This window comes from Eulemur rufifrons, chromosome 28, assembly GCF_041146395.1.
Source record: "Eulemur rufifrons isolate Redbay chromosome 28, OSU_ERuf_1, whole genome shotgun sequence".
In the NCBI taxonomy this organism is placed as follows: Eukaryota; Metazoa; Chordata; class Mammalia; order Primates; family Lemuridae; genus Eulemur; species Eulemur rufifrons.
In genome coordinates this window covers 59,653,321-59,680,480 of record NC_091010.1, presented here as the reverse complement: position 1 = coordinate 59,680,480, position 27,160 = coordinate 59,653,321, and the positions used below count along the sequence as shown (strand labels likewise).

At 38.6% G+C, this 27,160-nt stretch overlaps 1 protein-coding gene across 3 annotated transcripts in view; it reads left to right on the top strand.

Annotated features, from left to right (window-relative positions):
• The window catches only part of SHTN1 (shootin 1), a 117,870-nt gene extending 91,302 nt beyond the window's left edge, over positions 1-26,568 (top strand). For 2 of the 3 annotated variants that reach the window (XM_069460076.1, XM_069460075.1), the window contains exons 14-17: positions 2,701-2,754; positions 7,756-7,876; positions 10,552-10,744; positions 11,981-12,209. In XM_069460076.1, the coding sequence (XP_069316177.1) occupies positions 2,701-2,754; positions 7,756-7,876; positions 10,552-10,744; positions 11,981-11,984 (372 nt within the window). In that variant the 3' untranslated portion in view covers positions 11,985-12,209. Of the gene's footprint in view, positions 1-2,700; positions 2,755-7,755; positions 7,877-10,551; positions 10,745-11,980; positions 12,210-25,355 lie in introns of those variants that run through there. The other variant, XM_069460074.1, reaches the window with a different exon arrangement.
• Positions 26,569-27,160: the final 592 nt, after the last annotated feature.

The following is a 27,160-nucleotide window of genomic DNA, read 5'->3' as shown; positions in this document are numbered from 1 at the left end:
GAATTCCCCTCTTCAACAGCTTAAATGTCCCCTGGTTTTATGACTGTTCAGTGCAGACCCCGATGGGCTTTCTGAAGTTGCCACTTTGTCACAGGCCAGATAGCCAGGCAAGGCAGGAGGGGCCCTGGCGTGGGCTGTACGTGGAAAGTGAGTTGGAAAGAGAGACACGATACTCATCTCCGAGGGTAGATTTACATCTAGTGAAACAGAAGCTTTGGCCAGCCGTGTAAAGTAGTTCAGTCTTTTGCCAGTGATCAGAAGCAGTTTTCGAAGTAAAGGACAGAACGTAAAACTGGAGGAGAAGCTGAGTGTGTAGAATGATCTGGTGCAGCTGTTCCAATGCTGGTGCCTGGCAAGTGCGGGAAGAGCACTGTTGTTGAGGTCAGGCCCTGGCACTGTCACCCAGCTTCCCCATACGTTGTTCTCTTCAAAATGGGGATAGCTCCTGCCATCTGACCCATGGGATTGTTGTCAGGATAAGATGGAATAAAGTATGAAAACACTTTAAAATGCAAGGTCTGAGGGCCACCTTTGAAAAAGAATACATTTTTATGACTTTCACATCACCACGATTATGGAAAGAATAAGCAAAACCTAACTATTACTGGAAGAAAATGCAGTGCCATAAAGAAACAAAATCAGTTTAGAAAGAAAGATGTTGAATACTTCTTAAATCATAAGCAATCAATGTTCAGTACGTACTTTCATCTTCAGAGCATCACTTTGTGCTTTTTCTTTCTTCCCATGACTCTTCCAACAGTTACACATTATTTAATGTCCATTCAAAATCTGGGATGCAACTGAACAAGGATCAGTGGACAACTGGGTTTTTCTCTGGTAATCATTAAACTGTGTAGATGTAGCGCTGAATGCCCTGGTCAGTAACCGTTAAGGCATATGGCCACTGCATGCTCGAGGGCACACGTCTTCCCCCAGGACCCTCATGGCTTTCCTGAAATGTTACAAGTTATGAGAATGTGCCGTGCAGGCTTCAAAAGGCGTGTGCAGTCAGAGGGCAGCCTGAGTGGCATGGCAGCATTTTGGGTGTTTGTTCAAATATCACAGCTTGTCACCCGAACAGCTGACCTGCAGAAGTTAAGCTTGCTTTAAGGATACTAACTTAACTGCATATTTTCTAAATTCCTTAGCAGTGGTGTTGGTGCGGCGTGGTTGAAATTAGTGTCCTAGAGCTTCTGACCGGCATTGAGGGCATGTGTGTTACACGGGAAACCTGGGCTATGAGAGCTGAATGCCTTAGTCAGATTTGTACGTGAGCAGCACACCTCTCTCACTTCTCTGTTTCCGTTTTTAAAAATTGAAATAAGATCTTTTATTCTCTTTTGAGAGGCAAAGATTATAGGTTGTTATTGATCAACTCACATTTTTTGATGAGAGAAAATATAAAGCCTTACCTCTTTTGCGGTAGTGAGATGCTCAAGGAGCTCCTTGCACTGTGTCTTGCAAGTTTTCTCTTCATCTCCATCCTTGTGAGAGGAGGTGGTGCAGGGGACCAGAAGTCTTTCCTGAACAACTTTTTCATGAGGGCCTCATGCTAAATTTTCCCTCCATTAAATTGCGAATCAGTTGAGGGATCCACTGAGATATTAGATGCTGTGGGACAGGCATATCTTACCCAGAATTTTATTTCAAATTATTTTGTTCACGGTACGGCCAGAAGAGACCTGGGCTTGTACTCAAGACACCTGACTCAAATGCTGCCTAAGTCTCCTGCTAAGATGAGATAGTGATTGGACTACACCCACTCTGAGGCCCTTTCCTGCTCTGGCAGCCAGCTATGCTAACATTCTCTGCAAGCCAGGTCCTTGGCTGGTCCCAGGTCTCCCAACTCAGTCCTGGTGTGGAATTCATGAAACAAGACATGCCAGGGTGCCAGGCCCCTGTAAACTGACCTCTGCCTGGAGCTGGTGGAGCTGAGAGAGGTTTTCTGCCCTGTCGCTTGCTTGCGCTCTACGCTGCCTTCTCCCTAGTCCTTGCTTGCTGGTAGAGTCCAGCAGTGCAAGTGGAGACACTTCATTATAAAAAGCTCTGAATAATATGGAATCAGATCTTTGAAATCTAGTGTTTACCAAATCTTTTCTATCTCCGATGATAACCAAGAGGCAACAAAATGATATTTAGAAGATGTTAGCATGCTTCCTTTTGCTTTGAATATAACTTCTAATTTTCTATTTAACTGCCACTTGGGAGCACTAACATGGCTAATATTTTTTCCTAACCTTAAGACATAGACCTAATTTTAAAAATATATATATATGGCCAGGTGCGGTGGTTCACGCCTGTAATCCTAGCACTTTTGGAGGCCGAGATGGGAGCATCACTTGAGGTCAGGAGTTCGAGACCAGCCTGAGCAAGAGCAAGACACCATCTCTATGAAAAAAATAAGAGAAAAATTAGCTGGGTGTGCTGGTGTGCACCTGTAGTCCCAGCTACTTAGGAGGCTGAGGCAGGAGGATTACTTGAGCCCAGGAGTTTGTGTTGCAGTGAGCTATGATGACATCACTGCATTCTAGCCCAGGCGATAGAGCGAGACTCTGTCTCAAAAAAAATAAATAAATAAAAATTAAAAAAATATGTAGTCATACATATCACCAGCATAAGCTACCAATGCTTTGCCATGCAAACATCATTGTTTGGTATTTTAAAACTGAATTAGTAATTGTTTTCTTTTTAAAATTGTAGCCAGACTCTTCAAAAGCCTCTGAAAGTGCAGTGAATGAGCTAAAAGGAATACTGGTAAGAATAGATTTCAGTTTATTGTTTAGTTAATGGAGAAATGAAAGGAGAATATGTTTAAAATGTGTGTATTTATGAATAATTATTTTTGGTATGTTTTATTCCCATTCACAGTTAGCCTCATGTCTGTTGTCAGTTTACTTCATTGTACTTTCGTACTCCTTGATCATTTGTGTTAACAATGTATAAAATAACACTTTGCTATTTCTATTCTAAAAGAGTGGTTACACTTTGACCAAAGTCATCGTTTCCTGTTCTTGTCCTCCCATCCTGGCATTGCAGCTTAAAGATCAAGTGTCTGACCATATGCAAGAATTTGTACATGTTTATGAATAAGAGAAATATAATAGATGGGTAGTGCTTTACTTTGAGGCATGAAAGTGGAGTTCTTGACACCTAAATGTAAATCTGAGCTCCTGCCCAAATATTTTGGTATCACGGTCCCAATGTGCCTTTTCTCACAATTGAAACAATTATTTGATGATAAATTAATTGGAGGATAAAATAAGAGGCCCTTTCTGTATGTTCCTAATTTCATTTTCTAAAGGTAATTCACATCCGTCAGCGAGCGTGCTTCACGTCCCTCCCTAGTCACACTTCTGCTTTCCAAAGTGTGAGCTTTTGCCAACAGAATACATGGCTACCACCCTCTCCAACAGTTGTTGTCAGAGACAAACGCCCCACTTAGAAAATGTTTCGGATACCAAGAGCTCTATTTTCAGATCCTGTTACGGTCCCAGTTATTATGCTCAGTAAGTCAACAGACACAGGGGCGGAGGTATAGGACTAAATACTCCCATGTCTGTTGTTACTGGGCTAATTATGCATTGCATGTAGACATCCACATAATTGTGGTAAACAAGATTATTTTCATCAAGCATGTCTCTAAACAGTAGACTTAACTCGGAATGGCTTAATTGTTTGCTTTTGTCTTAAGTGAGTGGGATTAGCACTGAAGAGAGGTATATCACTGGTTAACAGTGGTGGCCTACCTACAGAATACAGTATTAAAACCATTGAAAAAGTATGTGGTTATTATGTCATGGATTCTTTGATGGGAAAATTTTGTTACCCAGTGTTCCCTTATGGTGAACTTCCTAGGACAGCCTGTTTGTTGTCTCTGCATTATCATGCTAATCCATGTCATGTCCATAAAGATGTTCCCTGTGGCACAGTCCTGATCATCTGTGAAATAGTAAACCACACTGAGTTTGACTTTTTAAAAATTAGATATATTTTAAAAATCAGACATCTGTATGAAATGCATATGATAATATGTGATTGTCCAAGGTATCCCATTTCCTGATAATGCTGGATGGTAGCAAGTTTAGTGAATTACAGCATTACTCTTAAATATAATATTCACCATAATTTTGTCCCACTCCAAGGAGAGAAATTTGAAGTAATTTACAAACTATAAACATTTTTAGAATATCCTTTTTTTCCCTGCAAATTGCCCCTGTAACTTCTTTCCCTGAATCTGTCATTAGTTCTCTCTGCCTTATCTGGCATTAATGTGTCATCAACAGTTATTCTGACAATATTATTTCTTTGCATTAAGTTTTTTTAAAAAGTGAAACTCATGATCCTCTCTCCTACTCTTCCTTTGCCAAATGGCAGTTAGCTTCTTTGTGGGAGAATGGACCCTTTGTAACTCCGAAAATCACCTGGGGCCAAGAAATTGTACCAATTCTTTTAGGGGAGGGTGGAGGGGAGGGGAGGGAGAAAGGGAGAGAGAGAAAGCGACAGTCCCCAGCTCAGTTTGCCAAACAGATGGATCTTTATTGGTGCTTCTTGCTAAAGTTCAGATTATTTGGAGTATCAGTAAAGCACAGGATGCCAACCTCACAGTCATGGCATGTAAAAAGCAAATATGAAAGAACATGAAAAGCCTGCGGTTGTGTACTGAAGTGGAAAGCCAGCACTTGTACCAGGAGATACCAGGAAACACTATGTTTACTTCTATTGTAGAACAGAAATCAGGAAGAAACTCGGTGTGGGGTATTTTTGCTGAAATGAAATGTGACCCAAGTTGTAAGACTTAGAAATTTGGCCTTCTGCTGAGTTAGCGCAGCGTAGAAAACCAGTCTCTGGTTTGGAGGAGTTGGAAAACCCTACTCTGTTTTTTGAGTTGCACAATTTTCAAGCCAATTTTTAAAGTCTCAGTGTTGACCAAACTCATTTTTCCAAACCTACTTTTAATTTTTAAAGCTGTATATTTTGTGGATAGTGTATATATAGTCCATTTTTCATAGTCACACAAGGTTTTGAAGCATAGGAAATTGGACATCTTGAGTCACTCCAGTCATTTAAAAGTCACTGTAGGCTGGATGCAGTGGCTCATGCCTGTAAATCCCTGCGCTTTAGGAGGCCCAACGTGGGAGGATTGCTTGAGGCCAGGAGTTTGAGGTTACAGTGAGCTACAATCACGCCACCGCACTCCAGGCTGGGAGACAGATCAAGACCCTGTCTCTAAAAGAAAGAAGTAAAAGCCACTATAAGTGGCAATGGTGATTCCTGAAGAATAAATTGATACAAATTAATCTACAAGTCTCTTCTTAATTTCAATTGGCTATAAATCAAAGAAACGAAAAGCAGCTTTTAGAAATTCTGTTATGGGTCTTTTTCAAACATTTTCAGTTTTTGGAAGTACCTAGAAATTGTTGAATACTTAATTTTGCCACCTGAGAATTAGATTAATCAGTATTATGAACATTTAATTAGCATGGAGGCTAAGATTGTTGGAAGATCTAAGTTCTAGGTCCAGCCTTATCACTGACTCATTGTGGGACCCGACCCAGAGACTGAGGATCACTGAGTTTGAATTCTCTTACCTGTAAATAGGTAACTCAGGTAATCTTGGTATTTTATTAGTTGAGAGTCATACAGAAATCTTTCTTTCCTCTGTTATTGCCTCTGTATTTAAAGTCTACTCATATATTAGCTGAATCAATGACCTCTGTCAGTAAATGGAGAAAGAAGTTTGGGATTCAAAGTTTAGAACTTGGAAAGTGGATTCCTTTGGTATCAGGTATGGGTGGGTAGCTTACTACAGCCAGGGATTTAGAGAAATAATGCTGTTATCCAAGTGAAAAACTAGAGAATATTGTGAAAGATAAATTCATCAAAAAAGGATGTTCTTGGAAGGTGTATATGTATGTGTGTACCCTACACGTCTACCCTTTTTCCTTGAATTAACTCCAGCCATTGGAAAAAACAGAGTGTCCTTGACATTCAAACAGTGTAATAGTTTTACAACTCATGTTAATAGTTGAAGCAGTCATTGGTGTCAACCATACTTCACTTTGTGACTCTTCCATGAGTAGACAGAGATCTGCAATGTTAAAGAAACCAAATCGTCTCATTTTTTAATTGTAAAATCTATTAAAGTGTGATGCAATATTTCTTTTAATATGTTTTATGGATTTTTGCAATAAATGGAAAGTAAAAAGAGGTATGGCCAGGGGGAAAAACGTCATATGCCTGATTGAAATATGAGCTTTATCTAAGTCTTTGGCATATCAGTTGATTAGGCAGCTGACAGCAAAATAATACAATCTCCTCATCTTGTTAGTCAATATCCCCCTATCATAACTGGCTGCTTTTCTATAACTTTAAGCAGTTAGGGGGGAAGAAAACTTTTCTAAACAAAACAGCATAACATATAGCATGTGAGATTTGTAACCATCTGATTTGGTAAGTAACTTTTTTTATTTTATAGACTAAAGCAGAAAAATGGGTTACCATTTATAGCCAGTAGAATACTTAGAATCCTTCAGGAAGTTGGCAGAGGGGAGGGAGCAGGATTAAGACAAGCCCTTAGTGAGTTCAGCCACTACAAAGGCTGGCGAGATTCTTAGCCTTGGTGGACAAAAGCTGCCTTCTGACTCTGGCATGAAGTCTGGCGAGTTATACCAGACTTGAGGTTCTTATTTCCTCTGATCAAAGGATTATAGTTCTCCTGGCTTCCCCCTCAACCACTACCCAAGCCTGTGGCGCAGTTGAGGACCATTTCAAAGAAATAACATTTCTTATGGAAAAAACAAACAAACAAACTTGTAATGTTGAATTTATTGAATTTATATATGTATTCATGAATACATATGAATTTAATGTATATATTAAATTCTTACATATAATTGAGAAAAAGTACATCACCCAGTGCTCTGTTCCAACACTTGACTAGTAACAGAGATGGAAAACCACAGCTCTCCCTCCATAACATACTTCTCAGAGGAGCCAGGGCAGGGAACCAGCATGGGTCTTTCTGTCTTCTTGAAAGCCAGTGTCAGTTTCAGCATGAGTACGGCTTCATACATCTCTTGTCTCCTTCAGTGTCTTCTGGGCCCTGGAAAATACATTCGCTGCCTCCTCTGTTAGGAATCTGGAATTAAGAGGCCCGACCCTTGTTTGCCTCTGTGTATGATTATAACTTTCCTCTTTCACACTGAAATCAAGGTGTGCTCAGTGCAGCCCTTTGGCTAGGCCACCGGAGAGCATCATGTGCCTCCTTTGGCAGCCATGACACCACTGACATCAGGCGTGCAGCCAGCAGGGTCACTTTCTCTGAAGAATCAGCCACACATTTTTCAGTGCCACCAGGATTTGGGTTTAGTGGCTCGTGTCTGCCATATCAAGATTTCCTTCTAAGGTGAGTTTATTATATCCATTCTCTTCTCCACCCGGTCAGCACGCATCAGAATCTTAATCATCGTTATGCAGGTACCTTGCCACTGCTGAATTTCATGGAGTAAGCGCATCAAGAGTTGCTCTTTTACTATTCTTCCATGTGAAAGCTAGCATCTGCATCATCAGTAGCATCTTCTAAACACTCTGTGTTGTTGAAGATATGCACACTAAATATATATATATATCTCAAATTTGTTTTATTTCTTAATTCCATTCAAATTCTGGTAATGTTTTGTTGGTTTGATTTTTATATTCTTTTGTATATTGTATTAAGACATTAACCTTTTTGTTTTTGTTTTGTTTTCACTTTAGGGGACACTTAACAAATCCACTAGTTCAAGAAGCTTAAAATCCCTTGACCCTGAAAACAGTGAAACTGAGTTAGAAAGGATTTTGCGTCGCAGAAAGGTGACAGCAGAAGCAGATAGCAGTAGTAAGCTGGTTTGAATTCTCCACAGTCCTTCTCTTCATCTCTGAAACATCTTCCTTTAACTCTCTTTTTTACTATGAAATGATCTTTTAAAAATTATTAAAATACTCATTTTTAATGTGAGTGAGAAGTATTGGACAGGCACAGGCATTTATGGATATTTCATAAGAACTCGTAAGCATTTTTATTTATTGGTATGTTTGGGTATTTCAAAGAGCAGAGAAAGGAACACATTTTATAGGCATGGAGAGGTTCTTTCATTTTATTTGTTATGTTTCACCAGTATACAGATATTCAATTTGATATCCATGGAAGTTAGAATAAAAGATGTATATTCAATAGAACCATTAGTAAACGCATAGAGAAATAAGAACTGACATTGGTGATGTAGAGAGGAAACACATACTGAGGGGGTGCCTTATAATTGAGCAGAAATTTTCTTTGAGCTTCCTAATAGCCAAGACAGAAAAAAAAGGGGGTGGAGGGCAGGGGAGGAAACAAACTTACAAACTCTCATCATCTAAAAAAGAAAGCACACCATTTTTAGGTGGTACAAACATTTTTCCAGCATCAGACTAGAAGAGGCATTTACCATGTGAATCTTTTTATTAATATAAAGTTCACGGAGTAACAAAGTGAAAATTCCAAGGGGTAAAAATAAGAAAGAAGTTAAAACAGCACAACTGCATGGCAGGAGTCAAATGACAGAGATGAGGAGTTGGACAGGTTGATGCCTCAGGTGCTTGAATGTCTGAGATGATTTTCTTCTGCACACAAAGGCTTATGGTCACGAATGGAGACAGGAAGTCTCGTAAGAGAGGCAGCCTGAGGTTTGCAGAACACGATTCCAGGTTAGTGGGTATTTCCCCGAGGAGCAAGGCATGAACCCTTTCCTTAGAATTTTTTTTATGAATCTAACTGATGTTCGCTTGTTTTACCTGGCCTTGTGGCCTACCCAACTGGCATGTAAAAGAGCAGCAAGTGCTTCTTGGAGAACTTTGGGTGGCTTAAATAGGATGCAGTAATAATAATCCTAAACACTGTGCATTTTTCAAAATTCCTTTTTGTACATGAGAAAAATAAGAGCTCTGGCTCAGCTCACTACTCACTCTTTTGTTTTTTTATTAGCATCAGTTGCAAGAACAAACAGCAAGTGTTGGTGTATTCAGAAACAGATCTTGCTTTCCTATAAGGACAAATTGTTTAAAGCTAACTAGTATTGTAGTCAACAATTATCCAAGGGCAGAATAGAGCTGATCTGTAGCAAATCTTGAATTCAACTTCATATTTATATTTTCAGAAACTTTATTTCTTGATCTTTCTGCCTTTCTCTTTACTCCCATGTCCCCATAAAACATGAGGCTGAACATAGTTAGGAGGAAAATAGACTTTAGAAGATTCAATAATGTCGCCAACTTATCTGCCCAGATAGTATAGATGAAGTAAATAGGGAAGGTAGACACTAATGCTTTCTTACACTGGATCAGAGGGGCTCTGTGTCTCCCACATAGAGTAAGGCTACAGGAGGCGTCTAACAGAATGGCTGAACAGTTTTTCAGTCTCTCTCGGGTAGGTTTTCAAATTAGACGTTCATTTTTAGAGTTGATATGTTGTGTTGTTGTACATCAGACACATTCATATCCAAACATAAGAATAACGTTCCAGAGCTTAATATTAATGGTCAGGGATTAGCTGGTATTTCGGATTGTACCCACTGGCACTTTCCATCTTGGGAGACGATCTGACATTTCTCAGGAATAAGGAGATTCCCAAGTTTTGCTCTTTTCTGCGTGGCACCTTTCAAGGTTGTCCTCCAGCTTCGCTTTTAGAAATTATTTAATTTGCATATTTGTGACTTATTTCATAAATCTCTGTTTTAAAAGCATACCTCCTGAAGTTTCAAGAAAGACATACTAGAATCTCACTTTGAGAAAAAACCACCTAGGATAGAATCTTTTTACCTAGAGTTAGGAAAAAAGTCATGATGGGGCTTAACTTCAGTGCCCAGCATTTTTAGATTGCTATGCCAATAATTTCAGTAACAACCCTATTACGGTCTTAGAATCCTATCCCAAAGAGCAGAAAAGTCCAATAGGTAAATAGCCAAACTCTTTTCCACTTAATTTTTATGATCCTGTGTCTGTATTTTAAGAGGAAATAAATCCACTTACTTCTCATTCATATTAAAATGAAAATGTTCATAAAAGCTGTTTAATGCTTGAGAAGGCTTCATGAGCCTTTTAGAAAGAGCCTTTTGACATTGTTCCATTTTCTGTTTAAAATGCAGGGCTGAGTTTTGGGGAAGAATTAACTCTTGAGAGACAAAATGGTTCAAGTAGGTCTGTCAGAAAGCCATACTCTGGGAGAAGAAAAGAGTTTTCACAATTCCAGTATTACCAAGGACTCTGGTCAGTGAGGGAACTATGGCTGGGATTTTGTGGTTTCTTAAATGTCTGTACACAACTTCTCAGCATGGTCCTCTGGGGCATTGAAAAGCGGTAGCACCACCCAAAACAGAGCAGATTTCCAGTAGGAACATTTTCCAGAATGCTCTTGAAATTTTTAACAAACTTGGCTCTTTCACTTCTTAAAGGATTTTCAGCTAATCTGTTTTTCAATACCATATTAATAAGCATCGTACAGAATTATTAAACTTGAGGTATGTGTTTGGTTTTAAGGTCCAACCGGGATATTAGCCACCTCAGAGTCCAAATCCATGCCAGTGTTGGGTTCTGTATCCAGTGTAACAAAAACAGCCTTGAACAAGAAAACTCTGGAGGCAGAATTCAACAGCCCGTCCCCCCCAACACCTGAGCCAGGTGAAGGGTCCCGTAAATTGGAAGGATGCACAAGTTCCAAGGTTACATTTCAGTAAGTAATGATCCTCTTTACTAAGTAGTGTGTAGAAGAATCTGTAATGACTAACTGTGTGTTTCTTTGGTTTGTTTCTCTTTAGAGAGATTTTCATTTAGCTAGTCAATAAATATTCTCCTTTAATTTGATGAGCCAGCTTTTGATTCTAGGCTCCTATAATAGCTTAGAGATCTCTATTCGGATCCAAAGCAAATGCCATGTATTTAGAGAAATAATTCCTTCCCCTAAACTGGTTTGGTAATCAGGTTCTTCTTCTACACAAAGAATTGACCTAGATGATACTTAATCTGCATCAGGACACAGTCTTTCAAGATTAAACACTTCGATCATCCCTCTTAATGGTTCATGAACAGCTGAGGAAGATACTAGATTTTTCAGAGGCTAATTTGAAGGGTACATTTTTACAACTTTATTTTCTGGTCCTCAGTTAAAGATGAGCCTGATATTGCTCTATCCCAAGAATGAAAACATCCTGTTTAAGGAGTTATCTATATAGTCTTACTTCAGAGTGGCACTTTGATTGTCAAAGAGTTAATCTTGCTGTTGAATGTGTTTCAGACAGACCTAGGAGAGTATCAATTTGTTTTATAACAATGGCAAGCTCTTTTTGAAATTAGTCTACAGTTTTGCTTTAGTTCTCTTGCCAGGATGTCAGCTAGTTTGTCACTTAGAGAAAAGGAAGAGGTGAGACAAATCAGATCAGCCGAATATTGTAATCACAGTTAATTAAACCTCTGATTTCCTGTTCTATCAAGAGAGAAAGAACCCCTTTTTTGTAGCTCTGGCTGTCTTAGCTTAAAAGGTGAAACCTGGACAAATGAAGTTGAAATTCAATTTGGATCTATTTTTGCCAACTGGTATTTTCTTCCTCTCTTACATTTCTCTCATTGGTACTATTAACTTTTTTTTTTTCCTCTTTTGGAATGAATGGCCCTCTTTGCTGATTTACAGTTTTATCTAATTTCATTGTGTTTAAAAGCACATTTTCTCCTGCGGTCATGTGTTTCCTTTCTTTTGACTAGAGTCATTTGAACAGTTCTTATAGAAAGATGATCTATATTCATTCTTCATCTTTTCTATTAAATTTGTTTAACACCTAATTTGACATCAACAATCTGGCTACATTTGAACCGATATCCAGACACAAAAGCAATTTGGCTGAGACAAGTTAGTTTCTGATAAATGCTTCTGTGTGTGTGTATAGATTTTTTTTTCCTTTACCATTTTATACAGATAGTCTTAATCAGAAAATACTGCAACTCTTTCCTCCCTTTGTCTGCCTTTTATTCTCTAAAAGTAAGTGGAAATTACATTTCCAAGAAAGGAAATGAAATAATTGCAGGCCCAAGGTCTGCAAAATGTGTGTTGAATTGACAGTGAAAAGGATCCATGTGTTGACAGACACAGTTGTTAGATGCCATAAAGGCCGATGTGAAGCTCAATTTATTTCTCATCTTGCTTGTTCAATGACTGCTCAAGAGACACATTTCAATTTAATTTATCTACTTAAAGTACTAATACAGATACTGTGTGCCGCTGTATTAACTTTTAAATTTTGTAACCTAATGCTTGATTATTCAGTTCTTGACATTCTTTAGCTAAAGTAACTAATGCCATGTATTTTCATATTGACAGTCATTTAGCAAATAAGAGTGCCTTTCTGAAAAATCTGTTTCTTAAGTACAATTAGACTATCCACGTGAATCTGAGAATTTTGTGTACATACAGGGTAATTATTTGCTTTCCAGACAGGCACACTTCATTCATTGATGTTTAAACCTTTTAATAACTAAAAGAAGTTTAACTTAATATAGTTACATGTAAGCTTTAAAAGTGAAAACTTAGAAGTTACAAGCTTATATATAACTACATTAAGTTAAACTTCTTAGCCTAGCTGCCAGGAACAAGAAGGGTTATTTTCAGGGCTGTTTCTGGCTGGCTTTGACTAATAAGTTCACTCTATTATACTAATCATAAGGTAGAGGCAATCACATTGTCTTACCTGAAAGCACTTGGAAGTCAGGTCAGCAATTAAAAAGTGAAATGTTTCCTTTGCTTTTTAAAACTGTCTTTGTACTCTAGTAGTCGTACCTTTCCTGTGATCTGTGGCGACACTACCATGGTGTTTCAGGTGAGCAGCACTACTGGCTCTTGACAGGAATCAAGGTCAAGGGAGGATGCCGATCATGGTAGCCTCTAATGTATACATTATTACCCCAACACCCACCCCACCCCCGCCCTGGCCCCTACCACTCTGTCCTCTCTTCTTCCCTCCACTTTGACCTTGCTGGCCCAATACTGTTCCACCTAGACCCTTGGCTTCTGTCAGCCCTCTACCTTGTACGCTGGTATCCTGTAGCTTCATAGCTTACTCCCTCAATTAATTAGAATGCTCAACTAACCAGCGTTTTCCCATTATTTAGCAGTGTCATATACATATAGGCTAGATATTAGAGATTTTTGTTTGTTATTTTGTTGGATTATTTGGTTTTTAAAACATTTCTTAAATGTCACAAATCATTTACATTCAGCTCAAACTTGCATATCTTCTTCACCTTTATACCTAGTCCAGATAAATTTATCAGAGAAAATAGAATACTCAGTTATAAAAGAAAGATTTAGATAGGCTAACTTGATTGGCCTCAAATGGACAGGAAAGCTTGCCAATCTACTAAGAAAGGTTTTAAATGTAAAGGCAGAAACAAAGATGTTTTCTGCATAAGATCTTCACTTCACCAGAAAATTAAATAGCATCAAGCTATCCCTAGAAAAGTTCTTTTTAATAAATTCCTAAAATTAGCATATGTATCTATTCCAAATAATTAAGTAACTCCTATCTGGCAAATTATAAAGTCAGAGATATACTGATTTATTTCCTAGGGACCTATGAAAAAGCAAGAAACAATTTTAATAATTATAAGGATTAATTAAAATTAATGTTCTTGTCACTAGCATAAACAAAGCAAGGGTATTTTTTAAGGGGAAAAAAAAGAAAGGAAAAGATAATCAGAGCTTGGAGAAGCCTAATGTATTGTTTCTATTTTAATAATAGCTTTAAAAACATTTGTGTCCTGTTAATTATTTCTAATAAGTATATGCTATCTAGTCATAATATCTTAAATCTCACAGTGAATTTGAATTTTATTAATTCTGATTGGTTATAATTCAGCTAGGAATTATGCTTGTAATCTCCCTTTTTGTAATGAAGTGTAAGGAGCTGGCCAAGCACATGAACAATGTAAACCTGATTTTTGCTTTTGTGTTCTTTCTGTTGATCTAGATTAATCTGATAATGTTAAAATATAGTAAGACTTATTGATGCAGGCTAATCAATGAGTGGGGATGGTCAATGTAAAAAAAGGAAAATTCTAGAATTATAGAATTTTTCAAAGAAACTGTTACCACTTTCAGACAGCTATAGAAATAGCTGGAAACAGACTAATCAAGTGTTGCACAGGGTCAGAAAAATAAGAATGATTTACATTTGCATCGATAAGATCCTGTAGACCACGTGTGGTGTCCACGTCTGTAATCCCAGCACTTTGTGGGGCTGAGGAGGAGGATCGCTTGAGCCCAGGAGTTCAAGACAGGCCTGGGTAACATAGCAAGACCCCATCTCTACAAAAAAAATTTAAAAATTAGCTGGACCTGTACTCTTAGCTGCTTAGGAGGCTGAGGCAGGAGGATCGCTTGGGCCCAGGAGTTCGAGGTTACAATGAGCTATAATCACATGACAAAGCCTAAAATCAGTGCCTTCCCATATACGCACAGGATGGCAAGCGACATCCAGTTATTTCCAGGACTTGAGCTCCACTATCAGACAGACTAAGGTTGGCCTTGGGCAAGTTATTTAATCTATGACTTAGTTTCCTCATGTGTAAATTGAGGATAGTAACACCTACCTTGTAGGGTTGTCATGTACATTTGGCAATGTGTAAAAAGTATTTCAATATATTCTTTCTAATCTTACATTAACAATCAATGACAAAAGCTAAGATACTGGTCCATCTGGGTTAGTGACTAGGCCAGATGACCTTGGATAAGTCATTTAATCTCTCTGTATTTTGTTATGTTTTCATTATGTTTTATTTGTTATGTTTTATGTTTCTTCTAATCTAAAATTGAAGCCAGTCAATGAGGCACTCTGGAGTCCCTTTCAGCTCTAAAACACCAGTAATTCCTAACAAACGTGGTCTCTTGGTAAAGATGTTCACAGTTAGGATAAGAAACAAGTACATATTTTCTACCTACAACATGTCTCTCAGTATAGATTTACAGTAAGGCACACACAAAATCAGAAATATAAAATAATTAATTTTCAAAATATACCATCAGAACTAACAAGTCCACTGTTGTCTTTCAGAGCAGTACTCTTGGGGGTCAACATACTCATTTCAACCCTGTCACTATAGCCCCAAAGGCTTTTAGATCTATTTGAGTTAGAAATATCTGATCACAGAGGAAATAAATTGGGCAGTCTTTTATTTTTATCTGTTTGTTTTGGGATGGAGAAAGTGAGTGAGAAGTAAAGACTGCTTCAGAGCCATTCTGTGAGTTCTGTAAGAGAACTAGTGTCGGTACTTATTTTGATCAAAAGATGATGCAGCTGACTTTAATCACTACCATTAATATACGTTAAACGTATATTCCAAATGACTTCAGCTTTTGAAGGTAGATTCAGTTTTTGGAAATAGCTGTCAATTTGCCACCACTGTAGATGTATGTATTTTTTAATGTGACCTACATACTTGCCATGCCTCCCAACCACATGTGCAGAAGAATGCCATGCAGTATAGTCGAGCTGCAGTTGGTTGGTGCCTAACTCATTTTCTTTCACTCCAGCTAGATTGACTATTCTCACATTTATACATTCTGGGGCATTGATTAATGAATAACTAGGGAATTAATATTTCAGAAACATAAGTTGAACAATAAATAAGAAAACCTGGTATGTGGATGAATTTGTCTTCCATTTTAATCTTATTTGAGGTACCCGAAACATGTTAACTCTGTTATCAACAGAATGCATGTCTGATATTGTTGATTGATGCAGGTACAGTAAATTGGAAAAACATTTGGGAAGGAAAAGCCTACAACATTCCATTTTGTGTGTGGGTTTTTTAGGTAATATTTTCTATTACTCTTCATCAATATATAGTCATAATACCCATCCAAGAGGAAATGTGCTGAAATTGTGGGCAGGATGTATATGTTGATTATAGGTAGAAACTGTAGGTATTGAACTAGTTTCCAGTTTGAGGGTTGAGAATTTTGGAATTTGCTTCTGTGATGTTTTATTGTTGTGACTGTATTTCACTAGCATTTATTAAGCCAGGTATTATTAGTGTATTATTTTAATTCTCCCAAATCTATAGATCGGACATTATCCCCATTTTACACATGACAAAACTGAGGCTCAGTGAGGTAAACAGCTTGCTCCAAATTATACTTCTGATTGATAGTTGAGTCAGATTGTGTTTGAATCTTTTAAATTATGTCTCCAAAGCCCATGCTTTTTGAACCATAGCACACTGTGTTTCGTTTCTTAAGAGCTTAAGGAAGGGGAGAAAAGAGAATGACCATAAGATTGCTTTTATAGGAAGCAATGATTCTGCAGTAAATTGCTTCAGTGGCCCTATTCACATCCTACTCCCCGGACCCTGCATACTCAGGTAGTGTAATCTCTTCCTTTTCTCATCCTCTTTCCAAGGCTAATCTAAGCAATTTAAAGGTCTCTTGTCAAGGGAGGAAAATGTTACCCAGTAAAACAAAGAGTTCTGAAAAGGAGAGCCAATCAGACTTAGCAAAAAGTCTTAAAGAATAATTGGAAAGAAATTATTTTAATATTTTTCATGCCAAATATACAACTAAGGGCCATGCTGCAAAATAAACTTTGGAAATTAGCCTATCAGCCTAAACTAGTTTAGTCTGCAACATAAGTTTCATTTGCACGTTTTTTATTTTGTTGAACATTTCAAACATGCTGAAGAGTAGTTTATTCCCAGAAGTCAAATACCTTGAAAATATCTGACCTTAATCATTGGATTAGAAAGGTGCTTTACTAAATAATATAATATGATAATATAAAGGTAAATCACTATCTCTGAATCTAGTTATTTTAAAAACATACATCCTAAAGCCCAAAATAATTTTTATTGTATCCACTTTTTTTGAGAGAGGTCCAGTTAGCCCCTTTGAGTTTGTCCATTGGTCATCATGTTTTAGGACTTCTCTGTTATAAAGAGAGGCAGAACAAGTGGGCCTCCAGTATGGAGAAGGAGGTGAACAGATCTTAAAATATGTCTGCATCACAGGCAGGCAGAGGCTCAAGAGTATCTTGTGTTCTTGCCATCTTGCTTTTCGTCTCTGAAACAGTCTCATCTGGCTGGAAGTGGCCCTGCTTGTCTGAATTGAGCTTTGTTCATCCATGTTCACTTTTTTCTATTAATTAATCAATTACTTTGAAGAAGGTGAAGATGCTTCTAACAGTTACAGCTAAAACAAGGTAGTCAACCTCAGAGATGATTTTTCATTTTATCTAATTACTTCTATAAAGCCTTACTTCAAAAGGGAGAACCCATTTGATAGGGAACTCAGGTTCCATTGCATTGTGATTTACAGTGATTTCATAGCCCCGTCCTCATCTCTTGGTTTCTCAAAGATCCTTGTAAGCCACAATTGCCAGGGACTCTTCTTGTTAACATTTCTCTAGTTCATCATGCTTCTTTTCACCCCTCACCCCCACCAAAACTGTAAGTTTTATCAACCTCTTTTAAATTTCCTTTTTAACCACCAGACAGGCAGTTAGCTTGCTTTTTTGTTTGGGGAGTCAAAACAGGTCACATTCTGCCCTAAAAGAATTTAAAAAACAAAAACCCATGTAGCAATTATAGGACTTCAATTTCAATAGAAAAATGGGTTCGTTTCCAGTGAAACCATTTTTATTTTGATTTGCATTTAATTTCTGCATCTGTGGTGTCTATAAATATATGTGGCTTTTGGCCCCGCACAGATTTATTTTTGTAAGAGTTCATCTTGTTTGAGCCATTATCTGAATACCAAAGTGTAGTTGATAAAAGATAAATTTTAGATGTCTCTTGGTTGGTATGACCAGTCAAACATTCCTATCAAAGAAAAAAAATCTAAATGCTTTTTCAGGTTTTGAACTAAAAGTAAGATTGATTTTTATCATTATTTGACCTCTAACTGGTATCTTCAGTTTTATTTCCAGAATGAAACTAATGTAGGAAAATGAAATTGAAAAGTACTGCTTTTTTTGATCAGAGGTGGAGATTCTGAGCTTTTGAAATATGTTAGCAAATAGAAATTTGAGATTCTTAACTTTCAGGAAAACTTGGCATAAAATTATTCTCTCAAACATTGATTTTGGCTTGAAATTAATTTGATTGGCCATATAACCATTCCTTAAGAGAGGTTTTGGGTCAACATTTTGTTCAAGTAGAGACTAGGGAAGTTCTTTGAGCCCCTTGGATGGAAAGGAGTGGGTTTTCTTCCTGTTATTCCCGCCTCCACCATTTCCTTATCACCTCCTCTCTCTTTCTTTCGTGTGTGTGTGTGTGTGTGTGTGTGTGTGTGTGTGTCCGTGTCCTCGAGCTTTGTGGGGAGGGGGAAGAGGGTTGGGAGGGCACCTTCCCTGTACTTTGTAAACATTTGTTTCTGAGAAGAGACTACTAGCTAACAGAATGAACTGCTTGGACGTTACTGCTTAATCTGATGCTCTTATACAATTAAAGGATTTGCTCTGCACTCACCTGTAATCTTAGTGCTGCTGAATTGTGTACTGACACTGCAGGAAACAGCTCTGTTTGACAAAGCACTACTACAAAGGTTCTCCATGTGTGCCTGTACATGGACAATTAAGTTTTAACAACAAAATTAGCAGAACAACTAGATGTTCTGGAAGTTGAGATCCCCTCTCTTATTCCCCCCCCCCACGCCCACCCTCCGGGAGTTATCCTGTGGACCGCCCAAAAGATCAGCCTGTCAGTATTGTCTTACTAGTGTCCTTAGTAGCTGTGCAGACAGCAACTTCTTCCAGATTAATTGTTGAGGATGTATTACTCCTAGTGTAAAAATGACTGTTAAAATGCTGTTGAGTAAATCTCAAAATTACTGTTAAAATGCTGCTAGTAATTCTCAATTCTTCAAAGAATTAATTGCCTTCTAACATTTGCTTTGGGTTGCACGCACCTATGATTTTAAGAGACTTTGTATAAAATATATTATTTCTGCATAGAGAACCAAGTTGCTTTCGGTACCTTGTAGGGTTTTTTAAAAACCATTTTACAGTAGTCCTTACAGTGTTTATGTTTCTTTTTATTTATGTATAGTGGAGTAGAGGAGAGTTTTTTTATTTATTCAAATAGAAGTAGCTGACTAAAACTTAAATTCCATTTCGGATCTATTGATAAACTGACCTAACTTCTGAAACCTGATAAATGCATTTCATTTGAAATATACTTTATTATATCATAACTATATGAAGAGTAGCAAATGGATTTTTTTTGTGATTTCCCATCTTAAAAGAAAATTTTTAAAGAATATCTTATAGTAAATTGAAAGAAAAGCTTAAAATATTTTTTAAAATATTATTCTCAAAACTTAGAATGGCGGCTTGTTTTAAGAAGCCAGTGTTACATACGGTGAATTTTGTGGAAGACTTTCTCTTAAAATATTTCTTGTAAATAACACTCAGCTTTTAATAGCTGAGATCTGAATGGATTTTCCATGGTGACTTAATGTTGTGCCAAATTACAAAATGCTAAAAAAAGAAAAAAAAAACGTAGCCCAAGAAAAGTATCACACACATTTTGGAATCTTTGGCTGAGCTAAAATCAGTCGTAGTTCACACATTATCAGCGTTGCTTTTGCCAGCGAGAATGGTCCAGTTTCCCGAGCCTCCTTGTGTCGGTGTATTTTGGAATCTGTAAATGTCCCTAGTCCATTGTACACCAGAGGCTTCGTAGCGTGGCGTTGTGATCTGTGCACAGGATGCCTGTGCTGTAGTTACTCAACCAAAGAGAGTATTGCTGAGCGTGGACACAGGTCTTTGCCCAGCCATTGTTAACCTGTGTTAAAAAGGAATTCTTGTTAATCTTGAGGAAAAATCAGCATCTAGAAGGCTGATGTCAGATTTTCAAGCATGGTGGTATTCTGTTGTTTACCAATGTTATTTTTTGTAATTAAAAATCAAATCTATTTTTCCCTCAAATAGAAGCATACCCCAAAGACAAACTAATATATTCTTTGAGCTAAAATGGAGTTCAGAAAAAAAAAAAAAAAATGCACAAAGCCAAAAGAACTGAGCTTTGTTCTACCTTCATTATATTTAAGAGAAGTATTAGAATTGGTAATAATATAGAAAGTTTCACCCTATGTTTGAAACTTTATTTTGTGAAGTTTTGGACAAGTAAATTAAAAGCTCTTGAAAACAGTGTTTCCAACAGAAACAATAAAAACTACCTCTGCTGTAATGCCAGTAATGTTCACTGCTGTAGCAACTGTGTAAACGGCTTAAAAAAAAAAAAAAGTAAGACTTCTGATTTTTACACTAGAGAAAATATAAAACCAACTTCCTCTTTGGAGTTTTCCCAGGAAACTACTTTATAAAGACAAATTTAAATCTTTCCGTTTTCTGTCCTTGAAGGTGGTAAATATGATTGTGGTTTTATCCATTTTTATTGTAAATGAAACAGAGTTCAGACCGTCCGGCTGTGCGTCATTTGTTGGATGGCTGCCACGGACTAATGCAGACGTCCCACTGGGAGACCAGAGAAGAACTATACTTTGATTCACCAGATTGTGTTAAATAGTCCAGCTGTTGCGATTTGAAAGATAGTTACCTCTGAAGTGAAATAGAAATGAACTTGGCATTTATGCCTCAAACCATTTTTATACTGTTTGGCAATCAGCTTTTCAGAGGTAGCATTTTATAAAATAACTCTCACCGCTTAAAAGTTTCATTCACTGTAATGTTCAAAATGTCCCACCTTTATATTATCAGTAAAATTAAGCTTGAGTGATATGCAGAATTTGCATGAAATAAGCATTTCCCCCTTCATTTCATGAGCTTTGATTGTATTCAATTGAGCTCAGAACCACTTCGATTAGGGCTCTTTTGGGCATTAGTTAATTTGAATTGCAGCTGAAATGTTAGCTAGAATGTTGTTGAATATAATTGGAACGTGGAAAGTTGATTTTGAAAGGAATTTCATTGAATGCAAACAATGATGTGCTTTTTAAAAATTAGAATGCTGTGCTTTCATCTCTTGTAACATAGTCTGAGAAATCACTGAGTCCCTTTATAAAGTTCAGCTTTGGCATAGCCATTTGCAATTGTTCTGATTCTTCTGGTGCCACCAGTACGATTTGGAGTCAGGTCTTTCCTTTTACCAGTAAGTGGCCCTACCTGCCCAGGCCCCACATTTGGACTCTCCTGCAGTTGGGGAACAGTAGCTGCTTTCTAAAAGCGTACCCAAGTTGTACTTGGGCATCAGGTTTTGTAGAGTGGCATAGATTGGTATATTTCTCCTAGCTTTTATTTTGCTTTTTGTTTTTGTCTTGAAATAGCCTTTGAGCATATGGTCTTAAATGACCCATGAAAAATATCTCTTTGACTGGATCATAAATGACTAGTATGTTGTGGCAAGAAAATCATATTGGACAGGAAATCAAGATTCCAAAATTTTAGTCCTGTATCTGCAATTATTAAGTCATGTGCTGGTGGACAAAGCATTTAACCTCACTCTTCCTTGGAGGCTTCATCTGACGAATGAAGAGGTTAGACTAGCTCACATCAGTGATCCCTCTCAGCCTGAATATCCCATGATTTTAGTCGTCTTATCACTTATAAAATTTAAGTTTTACTTGCAGATTTTGTAGCATGCAGGAGAAAGGTTGCTATTACTTCTTTACAAGTGCTGACTTTAAATTATTTGTAGTAATTGTGTTTAGATGTTGCATTAAAGTAGAAAAATGGAACAGAAAAATAGTATATTACAATTCCTATTGAACTGTGCATTTGAGCTTCTGGGATTTCTACCTTGGGGAGATGCTTCAGATTTAACCCTCTAGAACCTGCCGCCGTGGGAGAGCACATCACTGATAGGGCTCTGCTCTTCCCATAGGATGGGAATGGAGATAGAGTGAGGCCTAAGAGAAAGGCTTCTCATTCCAGAAGGAGCCTCGTGCAGCTCCCTGTGGGAGCCAGGAACGGATCTAGTGATACCAAACCAGGAGGAGCTACAAACCACAGAGGGGGAAAAAAACAAGGGATAGCTTGAAGGGATGGACTTTATATTTACAGATCTGGAAGATGCAGATGGAAACGAGGATTCAAAAAGAAAGACATCAGTACACATGCCAAAATTAGCCTGTCATATCATTTTCATGTTTCTAAGAGAAGATGCCTTTGGGAAATAGCTCGGTGCCATGGAAAAAGCAGGAACGGGGGACAGGAGCTGCCAGCTCTTATTCCGGTTCTGTCACTGATGAGCTGTGTGGTTTTAGGCCAGGCTCTTCTCTCCAAGCCCCATCGTCCTCCTCCGTGAAAGGACAGGTCAGACGAGATGATTGCCGTAGTCCCTTTCTGCCTGCCCATTGGGATGCCAAGGCAGTGGTCATTATCCTTGAGAAACCGATTACTCCCCCTCAATGCATAGATTCAGAGAAATTGCCCACTGTGCCTAGTTCAGTGACAATCAGCAAAGGGGTTCTCAAATTGTAGCCTACCAGTGACTTATTAATAGATTAATCTGCAGTTGAGAAGCTTACTTCAGGACAGACAAAAAGTTCTTTGGACTGAGACAATGCCAGGACACTTTCAGCCTGACAATACAAGGTTTCTGAGTTTTCAGTTTAATCAACATCCATTTATTGTCCTGTGGAGCTCAGAGAACACTCCTGGAAGTTTTTAGCCCCTAGTTGATGAAGGAAGCTTTTTCTAGGATGTGTTCACCCCCCCTTCACCTGCAGACATACATGGGCATGGAAACATCCATGGCAGTTCTCCAGAAATGATGAAGGTTAGTATGGGTTGATAGAAGTTGCTCACCTAGAGTGAGATAAGTACTTCCTTTGCATGCTCAGAGCAGATTGGCTAGCTTAGAAAGCAGCGGGCTCAGCCCCAAGATGGAAAGCCAGACCTGTGACTTAACATGCATGCTTTGTTAGGGCTTGCCCTGCAACCTCAGCTGTGCTGCAACTTCATTTCCTAAAATTCCCTTACCCATTTGTTTCTAGTTTCAGGTTCACCATAAGAGAAATTTACATGAGATTTAGAAGGCAGAAGTGAAGTAGTAGATTTAAAAAAACATTTTTTTTAACCCTCTGAAGGTGCATGTAGGGCAGGCTCTGTTACAGCTCATGCACGATGTTGCTGATGTGCTGACTCACCTGATTGGCACGTGGCAGTGGCTGACCCACAGTGTCTCCAGCCCCCCTCAACTCCTCCTGCAGCTTCTCCAAATCCTGGGCCAGGTGCATGCATGTGCTTCTCCATGTGGAAGGCTCTAGCGTATCCTGCAGGTTTTCTGTGTCATCAGCATTGCTTGTGAGAGATGGATAGAGCTCTAGTTTGTCCTGGGCTTCTGCTACTTTACAGCCATCTTCCCTCCCAACTGCCAGGAAAACTGACTGCAGGCCCATCGTTAGATGCAGGGGTAGCATCTAACTGCCAGTTCCCACGACAAATCCTTTATATCACTCATGGTGGTTCTGTTTCTCTGATCACAGGCTTTTAGATGTTGCCTGAGTCAGGGAAAGTCAAAACAGGTACCACTGGGGAAACTATTAATATATCCCATACTGATTCCCAAAGCGTTGGAACAGATGTCTTGAGAAGTCTGGCCAGCATAGATGGACAGTGTCGTGGTTTCAAATGAGTAGGGCATTGCCATATTCAGGTAAAAATAAAAGAATTTGTCCTCACTACAGCACAGTTTAGCCTGTCCTCCCGGGCTCCTCATTATCTTTGCCACCTCTCAGGAAGACAGAGTTATGTGTTAGTCACTTATGATGATGACCAAGTCACATAGTTAACCCGGTAGCCAGAGGGAGTGATCTTCAAGCATTTGGATGAATCTTGTACTAATCATGTAATGATATAACAGTGCGGTCATTGGGTTTGAGTGTTTTGTGTCTGTGACTGGGTCATGCAGGCCACTTTCTTCCAGTGGTTCATCATTGTTTTTGTTGAACAAGAGTGGCCTCCAAACCTGCTCACACCAAAACCTTGGTTTCTCCTCATTCATTCTGAGCCTTTCACAATTTGTGAGTATTTGCTCATTCGCTTACTCCACAAACGGATCTGCGCTGGGTGCTGGGGATAGATTTATGAACAAAGCTAAACAGTCCCTGCCTCACCGATGTGTACATGGTACTGGAAGAGAGAGATAAGAAACAACTAATTAACTGTGGAAAGTCCAACAGGGGAGAGTGCTAGGTGGTAAGAGTGTCTACCAGCGATCTGACCTGCTTGAGGGGTCAGGGAATAGTGGAAACCAACTCCTGGTGAGGTGCTGGCAGGGCACTGGGCAGACGCTGGCCAACAGCCCCCCAGTACTGGTTGGGACATCCAGAGGTAGGGTGGCGATGTGCTGGGTCATAGTTAACTGTCACTTCTTTGGGACAAAAAGGCCTGATCCTAGCATTAGCCAGGAAGACCAGAAAAGTCCAAGAACCCCACTCCTGCCCACTGCAGCTGGCTCAGGCCTCAGGCCGCAAGTCAGCAGCCCAGCACCTTCAGAGGGTGGGTTCTGACCGTGGCTGCTGAGAGGACTGGGTGCGGACACCCTCATTGCCCAGCACATGGCAGGAGAAAATGTTTCAGGAGTATCTCTGTTTCCACAAGGAAATTGTCACTCATTCAACCTGAGAAGCAATAGCTTCTTGCATCAGAAGAGAAGAAAGGAGGCTTCTGTGGAAAAAGAAATTGCCTCTGAAATTCAATTAAGAAGTTTCTCAAGAAACCTGATTCTCCTTTTTAGAAAAGTTTATGGTGACTTAGCATTTCAGCTTGTTCTCTGACTCTCCCATCTGCCCTTGCTCCTCTCCTGCCCTCCTCAGGTCTGACCAGGTCTGTGCTGGTCAGTAGTGGCAGCAGCTCTCACTGTCCATCAGTGACCAGGGGTGATTTATTGCCCCTTGTCCGTGCAGACTCTTTAGGGCAGACCTGCAACCAGCTGCACCCAGGGACACGAGGGATGGGGGGTAAACTGGCTCCTTTCAGCTAAACTAGGGCAGGACAGGGGCTGGGCTGCAGACGGTGAGGAGGAATGCACAGTGTGTCCATGAGCTTTGCACTTCCTGAGAAGAGATGCAATTAAGCAGGTAGGTGCATTCGGCTTTTTAATACTCCTGTAGCTAATTGCTCTGACTTCTCTGCCTTCTTTCTTCTGGCCTTGTGCTCTTATTATGTAATCTGATAGCTTCATTTTTCTTTTAAATGGCTGGCATCTCAAAGACTACTGTGTGCATGTTGATTAGACTAGAACATTTTGGGGTTTTTATTGGTCTGAATCCAGGAATATGAAAGACAACTGTTTTTCTCTCTGCTTTTTACTTTTTTGTTTAACTCTTCATCCCATAGGCCTCCCAGTAGCATTGGATGCAGGAGAAAATACATTGGCGGTGAAAAACAAGCTGAACCAGTTGTAGTTTTAGATCCTGTTTCCACACATGAACCCCAAACCAAAGACCAGGTCATTGAAAAAGATCCAACTCAACACAAGGAAGATGAAGGCGAAATTAAACCAGAACACAAAGAAGACAGCGTTGAAAAAATGAGAGAGACAGACAGCTCCAACTGCTGATCTGTAAACCAGAAGGCTGACAGTTTGGAAGTCCTTTTCAATAAGCACGTGATTAGTTTTGGTGTATTGGCAAGGGCTATAGACACTCTGTTCTGGTCACTGCATTCAAAATGCAGGTTCTTTTCTGGTGTCACTTTTGTAAGCAGCAACTGTAAATGTAAATAAGCTGTTTAGCAAAATACACATTCTAAGTAGTTTTGTTTTCTGATCTCTATAGGGGTAAGATTTTTCCTAGTTACCGTATTAAGTATGACTTCTTTTAGAAAGTTACACAAAATTCAGATATTGATGTCTTTTTAGGAAGTGTGCATACCACTCATCATATGGAATGCTAAAAGTTCAAGGTGCTTGTGAATAATTGGATAAACAAAACTGACCAACCTAACGTGATTTTAAAAGCCGTCAAAGAAGCTTCTGTTTTGAGTCTGATCCTCTTTTGATGAAGAAACTGCAGCAGCATGGAAATTGTTGGGTACTGTGGCATACAAGTTATTTTCTGGCGTAGACTGGGATAAGCTTCAAACTTAGGAGCTGGCATCAAACTGGTAGTCCCATAGTTGATATTAATTACACAGATTGTTAACTATTGGATGAAAAATACATGCTATTGATTGTGTCCAAAGCCTCCCAAGGACCTCAGTGGGGATGCTCTGGTGGTCTGAATACAGAATTGAGGTGAACGTACAAACCTTGAATTTAACAGTAATATCTTAGTAAACCATGTGCTCTACACTATGAGTTAATTGTGTTTTCCCATGTACTAATGAGGCACAAGTACCGTATTTTATCACAGTTCTTGTGTACAGTGAAGATAAGTGACAAGCACATGTTTTTCTTGCTTCACTGCTGTTCTGTATTACACAGGTTTGTTTGTGTGTGTGTGTTTTTTTTTTTTTTTAAGAAATTAAATGGTAGTTAGTCTCTAAAAATACAGTGTTTCAGGCCACCACAGTGAATAAATAGAAATGTAATCAGGGATTTTTTTTTTTTTTTTTTAAAAACTTATGCAGCTTTTCAAAGTTGATTGTTTCAAAATTGGTGTTTATTTAAAATAAGTGGTAATGTACTTGAATGCACTTTTTATGACAATGATTCAGTAATGGTAATTTTACTATTAAAGAAAGTGAAAGGTTTAGTTTTGTTAGCATGGCTCAGCATGTAGCTGTCAGGTGTTTCTCACCTAAGGGCAAAAGAAAATGATAGTAATGATTGCAGTAGTTGTATTGTATTTTTGCACGTGTGCTAAGCATAGGCTTGAAGAGGTTGGTAGGCAGGTAAATGTACTTCCTAAATTTGGAGGTAATTATCTTTCTGTAGGTTCGTTATGCTTAACTATTTCCATGTTCTCCCGGTGATGATTTTACAGTTGACTCATGGGGAATTGTAATGTTTTTCAACTGTATTTTTCCTTAACTGGGTAGTACTGCTATATGATATACTAGCTACAGACTGCATTAATTCACTTAAACAAGCTCTGTTATGCTGTGATTTGAACTCTCCTCACCACAACTTATTAAAAAAGCACCAATAGTTTCACATTAAAGGTCAATTGTGGTTATTGATGTTTTTGATTTACTTCCCC